The 11384-nt window shown below is 34.7% G+C and overlaps 1 protein-coding gene across 1 annotated transcript; it reads right to left on the bottom strand.

The window, feature by feature from the left end:
* Positions 1–6925: 6925 nt before the first annotated feature.
* Positions 6926–10809, bottom strand: LOC101264627 (vacuolar protein sorting-associated protein 32 homolog 2). Its single transcript, XM_004239275.5, has 8 exons — positions 10488–10809; positions 10286–10397; positions 8778–8877; positions 8314–8399; positions 8134–8225; positions 7847–7961; positions 7503–7719; positions 6926–7223 (listed from the first exon to the last, which is right to left on the bottom strand). Exons 2-7 carry the CDS (start codon positions 10355–10357, stop codon positions 7528–7530), a joined length of 657 nt encoding a protein of 218 aa, XP_004239323.1. The 5' UTR covers positions 10358–10397; positions 10488–10809; the 3' UTR covers positions 6926–7223; positions 7503–7527.
* Between the last annotated feature and the right edge of the window lie 575 nt (positions 10810–11384).

The following is an 11384-nucleotide window of genomic DNA, read 5'->3' as shown; positions in this document are numbered from 1 at the left end:
AACTTGTTCATTCACTATTACTTTAGGTAAATAAGTGCAACAACCGACATTAGACCATGTGAGCTACATGGAATCCGATGTTCTCCTCCCACGCTGAAAAGAGAGGGTTAACACTTGCCTAAAGTGTAACCAATCATACATAGTTATCTAAGTGGATACACTAAGATATAGTCCTATGTGGGCACATAGTTAAAGGTCAAGGAGATTTCTACCAGAAACCTTGACTTGCTAGACGTGGAGCTTCCATCTTATGAGACAACACATATATTAGGAATTCGGACTGGCTAGACGTGAAGAAACCCATGTTGGAGGCTGGACTTACTAAACGTGAGATCTTCATCTCATTAACATGTCCTTTCGGTGCTAAGCATCTATTCCCTTTAGTAATCATCTTATTTTATCATACAAGTTCATATTAGCTTCTTTTAGACTCCTATATAAACATGTTATCATATTAGCTCAAGTGAGAACAATCCTTTCACTTTGGAAATCCCATACAAGTGAGTAAACCTTTCACTTAACACTTTATTATAATCATGAGAACCACTTTCAATCATATAATAATCGTATCATAACATGCATACATATTTCATAGCTAATTCAAGTTTATTAGGGTTAAGGATGAGTAATACATAATATCAACATCACAACCACACATTAGACATAGGATCATTACTACCTAAGTAACTCATACTTCATAATTGAATCCAAGAAGAACCAATTTACATACCTCCTTGCCCCTTTCAAGAATATTTATACTTACATTACCATGAATACATGATCAATACATAAACAAGGTAAATTCAAGAAGCAATTACATAATTAACATGCAGTCAATCCACATGTTCACAACTCACCATTTCAATTTAACGTTTTCATGAAATTGGGTAAAGACATGGGTCCATGGGAATCTCAAGTGAATAACAAGAATTAACCATTAGTATATACTTAAAAACATTAATTGACCAGAATTCATCACAATTAATTCTCAATTTCATTTTTCAAAGAAGACCCATGTGTAGAGAAAAAACCTAGTTCGAGGAAGTTTAAAAATCTCTTTGAAAGGACTTCTTTGGGAAAACCCAAGAGTGAAATAAATCATACCTTAACCAAGAACTTAGACACCAATTTGATTAGAAAACTTGGGAACTCGGTCTCCTTCTTCAAGCTTCATAGCTTCTTCAATGGAGGTTGAGTAAAGAGAAGTCAGCGCTTTTGGATTTTGATTAGGGTATTTGATTTGACTGGGAAATTCTGAGGAAAAAATGGATTAAAATCAATATATAAACCTCCTCTAAAATACCCAAAAGACCTCTCAGTTAAGTTGACCTTTTAGTGAAGTCAAACTTGAATTCTAAATTTCAGATTTTCGTCGGAAAAAAAGTTCGCATCGCGGAGCTGTTCCCGCAAGATTTCCAAAATCAATTTTTGATAATATGGAGTCCGCTACGTGTACACAAAGAGGACCATTATTTTTGGAATGAAAGATATGGGTGAGGCATCCTATGTGATAAGGATAGAAATATTTCATCATAGATCACAAGGATTATTGGAACTCTCTCAAAAAGGTTATATGTAAAGAGTTCTAGAGAGATCTAACATGAATAGTTGTTCAGCAGGAATAGGGGACAAATTTAATATCATGTTATGCCCAAAGAATGATGTAGTACGAAAGAAAATGGTATACCTTAATCTTCTATTGTTGGAACTTTGATGTATGTTCAAATTTGCACAAGACCGTATATTAGCTTTGTGGTCGAAATGCTACAAAGATATCAAAGTATCCTTGAAATTGATCGCTGAAAAGCTGCAAAGAAAATTTATGGCATGTTATGAAACTACAACTTATACATTATGGCTGCGAAACTTTATTTCGAGACTTGGAGTTGTCGACACCATTACCAAGCCGCTAAATATTTATTGTGATAATATTGTAGCAATATTCTTCTCCAATAATGACAAGTACTCCAAATGTGCAAAATGTATGGAATTAAAGTATTTTGCTGTCAAGGAAGAAATTCAGAAACAAAGAGTGCCACTTAAGAATATTAGAACTAATTTAATGATTGCAGATATGTTAGCAAAAGGCTTACAACCAAAGACATTTAAAGAACATGTTCAAAGAATGGATCCTGGCTGTACTTATTATTGATACATTTTTTATGTTTTTACACTTTAAACTCAAATTATGTGTTTCTGATATACATTAATAAATATCTTGTTCTCATAATGGTGTATACATTATTGTTTTGAGAAATCACAAGATGAGTCTCTATGAGACATTATTGTGGACCGTAATGTTATATGTTTTTATAACTTATAGACCTAGTATGATAAGTTGCTAAAGTAATAGTATATGAAAGGAAGTATGTAACTTGAAATTTATGTACAACCGTGATAACTCACGTTAGTAGTTTGTTATATTGGTATATGTACGATGGACATTATAAAAGATATTTATTTTATGCGCAACTAATGTTTATTAAATAGTAATGTTATATGGTCATTAGGCCAAGTGGGAGAATATAAGAATTATTATTACTATTATTTATAATTATTTCTTACTTATGATCCAAGAAATACCATATATAGTACTCTCTCCATTTAAAAAAGAACGACCTTATTTCCTTTTTAGTCTGCTTCAAAAAGAATAATCTATTTCCTTTTTTTGGCAACACTTTAACTTTAGCTTTTCATGTGGCATGTTTAAGACCACAAGATTTAAGGGTATTTTGGTACATTTGATATAACTTTAATTTATAACCACAAGATTAAAAAGTCTTCTTTCTTTTCTTAAACTCCGTTTCAAGTCAAACTAGATCATTTTTTTGAAGCGGAGGGAGTATTTAATAAAGAATAAATCTCGTCTGTACGTTGGTTACTTGATGGACGTACTAGATTAAATCATAACCTCTAGAAATTGGTCCTCCCTCCAACCATTAGGGTTATCACATATTTTCTACAATAGTTCCATCGTTGATGGTTGTGATAACATAAAGTTAGGTCGAAGAGGTAGAAATCAATTTACAACTTACGCTTCCGCTTTTCTCTGTGATGATGTCTTCCTCATCAGCTATGTGCCCCTAACGATCTCTATGTAAGATTATCGTGTTAAAAATCCTGATATTATGTATTCAAGTATTTAATCTTACACTTTTTTCATATGATTATTAAAATGCCTACATTAATAAACTTTAAGAATTAATTAAAAAGATCAACCATATTTTCAACCTTCATGCTACTTAAATCTCTTCAAAGTATCGCAAGTCGTTATGCTTCATTGTTATACATATAAGCATTCACAATTTGTGATTGTTTAGAATCTACGCGTTATGAACTTTGGGTTGTTTGAGTGGATTCTGAAATGTAAGGTGAATAGTATATTGGGTTGTTGGTAATATATTATATGCTAACTAAAACAGAAGTTTTAAATGCTTGTAACGCTCATAATGCAGACTTTATTTTACAGACATTAAAAAAATTATTGTAGATGTATAACAAAGCAATTGTCTTAAGCTATCTACATATTTTATTAAGATATATTAAAAAAACAAAGACTTTGGGTTAGTTTGGTACTAAGAAAAATGTTTTTATGATAATAAGTAACAAAAAATATTATCAACGAAACATTATGTGTGTGGGGCAGAGAGGAATGGTAGATTTAGGCACTAAGCTCACGCTATGCATATCGCCTAAAGAAGGGGATCAAACTACATGAATGTATTGTACATGGCTCAACCCCATGACCTCTTGATCACAACTTTACCAGTTACGTCAAGGCTCCCGAAAAGGCGAGAACCATTTGCACATGAACCATAAAAACCATGCCCTGATCCCCCACATAAGTTTGATTTCCATCAATAGGAAAATCATAAAGTTGAAACATTATTTCGTGAAGCATAATTATAATAAGATAGTAGTTTGCCTCTTGCACAAGTTCAACAGTGCTTATTGAGTTATTTGCCTTCAAAACATCAGAAAAATCAAGATAGACACATAACATAATCATCTACTGCATCATTGAACGATTGGCAAGTCATCTCTCAGTGTGCCATGGTGTCGATGAGGTTAGCTGCTACGCAGAGGCAGACAGGGAGGGATCTGCAATAGTAAAACCAAACTCAGATGCATATCTACCTTAAGTTTATAGCCTCCCTTTGAACAAATGTGATGAAAATTTTGGACATAGAGAAGTATATCAGAAACGAGTAGAATTTGTGCGAACAGAGCCTTGAAATCCTTAGTTAGAGTGCCAGTTCCCTCAAGTTTTGAGGCCAGATCAAATGCCTTAAATTTTTCTTCCTCATACAGCAGTGCATATGGACATAAAAAATGGACATCAAAATGTGTTGCCTCGAAGACTTTATCTTGTAGCCTTGAGCAAAGACAAAACATAAAAATTAGTGATCAAACAGCAAATCTTAAGCAAAGAAATTGGGTCACTTCACAGGAACTATTGACAAGTGAGTCGAATAATAGCAAAAATGAGGGCATAAACCTTAAGATAAATTTAGTACTGTTTTCTGTATTTGCCAGTTAAAGACATAGTTGAGTATATAAAAGTATATGTACTTTATCTAACAGTTTGAGCTCGAATGCAAGGGGATTTATTTAAAAAGTGAAAATATAATTATGTTGAATGCCTTGAATCGGACCCGCTACAAACAGAAAGGACGGGGGTCTCGCTGCCCGGTCAGCGAGTCGGGGGGTCCAGGGGGGCGACGCGCCCCCTGGCCTGGACTGAACCACGTTAAATCTTTGTGTCTTTTGATATATTTCTCGTTGTCTTCTTACTCGTGGTCTTTCGAGGTTTGTATTGCTAGCTTCCGCGTTTACACCTGCTTATTTTCGGTCCTAACAAATTACATAAATGCATAATATATAGAATTGGCCTCAACAGACAACTAAATACTCCAACGTTGAGAATGCACGTCCTCGTCCCTACAAGGTCTCGTGGACACCCGATTTTGATGTGGGACATTAAGTTATGGAGGTGTCTTAATGATCATTTTGGAAGTTGAAGTGTTCAACTGACATGACACCGTAGTGACAAGTTGAGGTGTCTAGATGTGCATCCTCAAAGTTAAAGTTTAGTAATGTGTCATGCCTTACATAAATAAGACTGTTCTTCCCAACCACCTAAGCCTTTAGATGCGTACTTCAACATCACCAACTAGGTAAGAATCACTGTTAGCTCAGATTACCAGCTATTTCCAGAATGTTTGAGTCCCATCCCAAAGAAAAGATTACCTTTATCTACTAGCGACACAGGATACACGCGTGGAAGCATGATATAAATATATTTCTTACTGGTGATTCTAGTGAAAGCCTTTTATTGGATTTCTTGGGTTCTTCATAGGGTATGAAGTATAGTTGGTTGATTATACAATTTGTTTCCCTATTTTGTGGAAGATATTAGATTTCTTTATAATTAGTGGCCAAGTTAGAAATTTCATTAAGGGTGTTCAAGAATATTTTTTTAATAAGTGAATTGAATGTTATTTGTATAACCTCGGGATCCTATCATGAACGGTTCCAATAATTGTTAATATCATATATAAACAAACGACTTTTTTTTTATGCATTGATTTTATATGAAAAAAATTATATGATTATTTTTTTAAAGTGAAATATTGATTATACAAATGTGTCTTGTTTTACGAAACATAATGACACCAGCAGAGAAAAAGATAAAAAGCATGTATTGATTTAGCTATGGATTTTAAATTGTTACCATATGTAAACACAATTTTTAATATAAAATGTTGTCCTTTTTTTTTTTTTTACCATTCAAAAGTTCATTAGTGATAATGTATGTGAGGTTGTGTTCTGCTCTCAAAGTAAAAACAAAAATGTTGTGCGCTCCTCGGGTGAAAATGAACACGCTCAATCACTCTGCCACGGAGGAGCTTATATCAAGGATGTTGTTCAACATTAGTTATCTATCCCTAAAACCCAGAAAATGTTGTGTGCTCCTCGAATGGAAATGAACACGCTTAACCACTCTGTCATGGAAGAGTTCAAGGATGTTCAACATTAATTATCTATCCCTCAAAACCAAAATTTGACCTTTCAATATGGTGTAATTTTCAGGCGAAGGGTGTTCAACTGACAACTCTTGGATGACTGTAGCTCCACATGAAGAATTTTTTTCACAGTTTTCTTATCAAATTTCAAGTTAGAGAGAGCTAACCGCTGCCTGAATATAAAAGTTTTTCATTCTTGATCCTTCCGTTTACGAGTGTCCTTGACTAGAATCATAAATGGTGATCTTTTTATTAAAAATGTAATGAAAGGGAACACCTGGTCGGAGCGTGTTCTTAGGATTTACGTGATCTCAATAGAAACACTGAGATACAAACAAATTATACAACAATATATCCATCTCTTCTGCCTTTTTAAAATAATTTGATTAGCATACCAAGAAATATTATTGGGTTCCTTCAGTAGGTTAGATACTCTGCTCTTCCTAGTTTTACTTATATACATGAATATATTTGACTGTTAATTTAACAATTTAAACCAAAGACACTTATTCTTGAGCTCATATAAATTCAACTGTACTTCTCCCGATAAACATCAATCACTTTAAGACACTCTACAACCAATTTTCAGCTTTTCGTACATAAATTAGTAGCTCAGTTCAGTTCCATGCTACAAGGCGAAAAAAAGAAGAAGAAAGAAACAGAAACGCCATAACGGACCACAAGAATGAAATCTACATTAGCATGGAAGTACATAATATGCTTTGGCACAGATCTAGCCTAGCATCACGCAGTTGGTGCAAGCAAACACCATTTAACATTCAGACGAAGACATTCCATGCTTACAACATGAGTAAGGAAGGATCCAAAATATATCAAGGGTTTTGCAAGCAAGACAGGATATTACAAAAATACCAAGGTACACATTATTCAATCACCAATTTGCAGAAACAGACGATACATTCTATATCATTATCCTTCCGACATGGTACAAGATAACTATGGAAATTGTGAATTTAAAAAAAGAAAAGAAAAAAAGTAGTAGTAATTAATATAAAATTCACTAATGAACATGAACCACAAATTCTGGTGTCCATAGAAATCACCATTTTCTGCAACACCAATATGTACACAGCTCTATATATTAACCCACATAGATATCGAAAAATGTGAAAGCATTTGCAGTAGTTTTTACATGCGTACAACCAGTCTCTATATGTAAGCTACCCGTGATAACACCTGCAGAAAAAACAAATACTATCATCACAAACCAATAAAGGACCATAAATAGCAATTGCATACGAGCACTTTCATCCAAGTAATCGGGGACCAAATGATTGTAAATACTAGATACACTATATGCAAATTGAAGTAAGGACTCCAACAATTCATATCAAAAAATGTTTGCTCGTCTTTTGGTGGAATCTTTCAAACACAGGAACTCACATTTCACCAATCAGTAAGTTACTACTTAAAAGTCATATACATAATTTCAGATGCGCTGGTAGTTATAGTTACCGGTTAAAATAAAAGACGGACTAGCTCAAAGAGCCATCTCTGCTTGCAATGCAGCAAGTTCATCTTCTTCAGCTGTACGCTTCTGAGGAATGGGCCGAGCAGGTTGCTTCCCTGCAGGAACATGGACTGGAGCAGCAGGAGCTGTAGTTGCTGGTTGAAGCAGTTGCTCTTCTAATTCAGCACCTTCCAATTCTTCAAGTTCTGCCTCCAATTCATCCTGCAACAACAGCATGTCAGAACTAGCAGAAATACATACGCATTTTATGCAACAAAGCACTCTTGCATAAAATATAAACTGTCCAACAAAGGAAGTTCATAGAGCTATCTAGCATTAGATCGCGAACCTCATCAAAATCAGCTGCTGCACCAATTGGAGTAGCCAAAGCCTCCTGTATTTGTTTCATATTCTCTGTCTGTTCATTTATTTCATCCATTGTCTTGTCTACATCATCAATATTTCTGTAAATAAAATGCATTGTGTAATGAGAGAAAAGAAACAATAATAACCCAATATACTCCAGACATCACGTGAATGAAGTATAGGATAAGATCAAATGATACAGAAAAAAAATAGAAGAACATGTGCTTCAGTAATTTGGCGATAACTATATAGAGTGACTTTGTTACTTACGTTGCTTTCTGCATTGCTTTCATTGCAGAAGCTCCAGTCCGCAAAGCATCAACAGTTTCAGTTGTAGCTTTTGCGCCTTCTAGCATTATCATCTAGACATTGAAGTTTGACATGTAAACAGTTGCACGACAAGAATCTCGTCTAACACTAAACCAAAGAATTGATAACTAACTAGCAAACCTGATCATGGATGCGAAGCTGGAAATTGCCAAGCTGCTCAATTTGTTGTTCGTAGAGCCTCTTCCTCTTCAAACACTGTATTGCAGCTGCATCATAAACGACAATTACTCATGTAAGCTAGCTGCACGTATCATGTATATTCCCTTCAATTGAAATGAAGGTAAGAAATATCTAGAGAAGTTCCCATGCTCTTTATACTGTTTATCACATAGCAAGATACAGGGGGCAAAACAAAGTGATAGTCACTATAAGAGAGAGAATGTAGAAGCCATTCAAGTGTAGAATCCAGTCACAAAGTATCTGTAAAGCCAGTGACTAGCAATCTAACCCCTTAAGCCTATCTGAGTACGAAACAAGATATAAGGCGGTAATAAGAGTTATTCAAATACAAAGTTCACCACTACATAAGCAAAACAGAATCTAGAAACTTAGTAATTCCAAGAGAACACAAAAGGATCCCATACCTCTTTTGTTCTTTGCTCTTGTAAAATCTTTGGCCTTCTCAACCTCTGTAGAGGCCTTCTTCTGAAGCACCTTTTCCTTTTTCTCAAGCATCTCCAGTGTCTAAGAAAATGTACAACAAAATATTCAAATACATACACCTGCTTGCAGCGGAAAATAATACAAGCTGAAAAATGTGGAACATGGGATAAACTAGGGCAAAAGAGCCTAAGCACTTCAATCACGTTGACCTGTATAATGATTTACCATTCTAAGACGAAATTTTTTCTTTTCCCCCTGAATGTGTCTAAATAAGCAAGTAATACAGCTTCACAATAAGCACAAACCTCTACCATCACTTTTCTATCTATCACCTTTCTGGTTTAGCAATTTTTATTGGTGAAAAATGTGATCCTATGATGTCATCCAAATAGATAAAACTAGAATGCCAAAGTGAATGTGGAAAGAAATTGTCAACCTCATAAAATTTCTTCCTGAGGAACCTACTGTAAAGAAGATGAACTATGATTTATGAAAGAGAGCAGCACATAACTATATAGTCAAAAGTCCTAATGAGAAGAATTTACAGGAAGTAAATGTAGCAATTTAAAAGGTTGGACCAATCAAGGGAGGGAGTGAGGCTTTCAACCAGAGCCCAGGGGGTTGTATTGTATTTTTCAAGGCAAGGTTGAACTGGAATCTAGCAGAGAATGGTGCTGTGCGGGAGAAACGAAAATCACTATCTGCCACTTGCTGGCAAAGTCAAACTTGGGGATGCAAGCAAGAAAAGAAAGAGAGATACTTTTTCCCACAATAACTAATACTGCTTCAAAATATTCTCCAGAGGAAGGAATATCATCCCTAATAGGCTTCCTCTTAGATATACATCCTCATGACACACTAATGGCAATTCCATGTACCGAGTTAAAAAGCAAGAGACAATTATAATAAATTGATTCTGGATATCAGGTAAATTGGATGCCATTGACATTAAATTTTTGAAGATAAATTTAATATCACTCAATTAATAGCCTCAACCTAAAGAATTAGAGATCGCTTAGTCTTTTTTTATATTGTCGGTCTCAGAGTTTGTGCGCAAACTTGTACTAATACAGCAGGCACCCACAAGCGCAAACACAGATTCTCAAGGTAATTCTTCCTATCGAGGCTGTAGTAGACAGCCTAATACCAAGTGTTGTTGTTGTTAACCAAACCTAGGCTCTCCATTGTTACTCCCATGTCTCAAACACTGGGCCATCCCCTTGGGAACTTAGTTATATGAGTCCTGTACATCTATGCAGTACAAAATAATCATATTGTAAACAAGTTATCAACTAACTCATATTGCCATTATGAATGGATTAATTAGAAAAAAAGATGAACCCAACCATATATCGAATTTAGCAGTATCAATTTTAAACTCATAGAAAATCCCTAGCTTGTCAAACAAAGCAACAGAGGTAAGCATATAATGAATTATGCTAGATATAGATCATAATTGGAGTAAAGGAACATAAATACAGATATGGACCTCGTTTAATTTGTCAAGAGTCATAAGAGCATTAGTTTCCTGCTTGGGTTTCCCGAATATCCGCGAAAACATGTTGGGTTATACAACAAACAAAGGCGAACTTGCTTTAGTTCTGCAATTTAAACCATCAAGAAAAAAACTTATCATCAGTAAAAGCTAGCAAATCAATTTCTGACGAACGATCATATCTACGTCGCAATACCTGTTGAAGAAGATCAACGATTCAACTGCAAATTTGCTTCAACAAAGAAGATTCACTGAATTTGGTTTTAAATGGTTTTATGTGAAAATTCTACGAAGGAGAACAATGACGGGCCGACCCGGTTTGTTTATTGGGTATATGCCTTTTCTTAAGCGTAATGCTACTCTCAATCCACACGCCAACCATTTCTCTAGTGCCTTCCAAAAGGTTGTTGGTTAAATAAAACTAAGATACAATAATAGTGATAACGTGACAATTTTTTTTCAAATATAAAATAAGAGAAGAAGATAGAAGAGGAGAAATTTTCTTTTCATTCAAGTGTATATCAAATGGTGAGTGATATCTCTACTTATAGTGTCGAGATACCACTCCCAAGAGTCATTTGACTAGTAGATAAATAGTTATCTACATTGTTATCCAAAATGGGGTTCATATCATCCAGGGAATACACATACATGAATTTAGTAGTTCATGAATAAGCGAAATGGTCATCCACTATTCAATGGATTTATAACACTCCCTTTGGATGTCCATCCACTATTCAATGGATTTATAACACTTCCTTTGGATGTCCGTAGGTAATGTGCCTCGTTAAAACCTTAATAGGAAAAATCTTGTGGAAAAAAAATCCTAGTGAAGGAAAAATAGTAACACATATCTTTTGATACGAACTATTTGTTGCCTCATTAAAAACCTTGCCAGGAAAATCAGTGGGAAAAAACATTGGTCAAGGGAAAAAGAGTGTAACGCGTATTATACTCCCTTATTAAAACATCACTTAATTTCATGTGATGATGTCTCTAATATTTGTACATTGTGGTTGATATATTCTTTTTCAATGAAAAACCACACACTTCCTGAATATGATGTGTCATTTATCTCAACCAGACGCACTTT

This window comes from Solanum lycopersicum, chromosome 5 (assembly GCF_036512215.1).
Source record: "Solanum lycopersicum chromosome 5, SLM_r2.1".
NCBI classification, from domain to species: Eukaryota; Viridiplantae; Streptophyta; class Magnoliopsida; order Solanales; family Solanaceae; genus Solanum; species Solanum lycopersicum.
The sequence above is the reverse complement of the archived record's forward strand: the minus strand, read 5'-3'. Positions and strand labels throughout refer to the sequence as shown.

Bases quoted from the DNA above. Each gene is read 5' to 3' on its own strand.
- LOC101264627 (XM_004239275.5), bottom strand. From the start codon at position 10,357: ATGTTTTCGCGGATATTCGGGAAACCCAAGCAGGAAACTAATGCTCTT. The intron at 8,878-10,285 runs GTCCATATCTGT...ACATTTTCTTAG, and splicing joins CTCTTGACAAATTAAACGAG to ACACTGGAGATGCTTGAGAA. The intron at 7,720-7,846 runs GTTCGCGATCTA...CTGTTGTTGCAG, and splicing joins CAGCAGCTGATTTTGATGAG to GATGAATTGGAGGCAGAACT.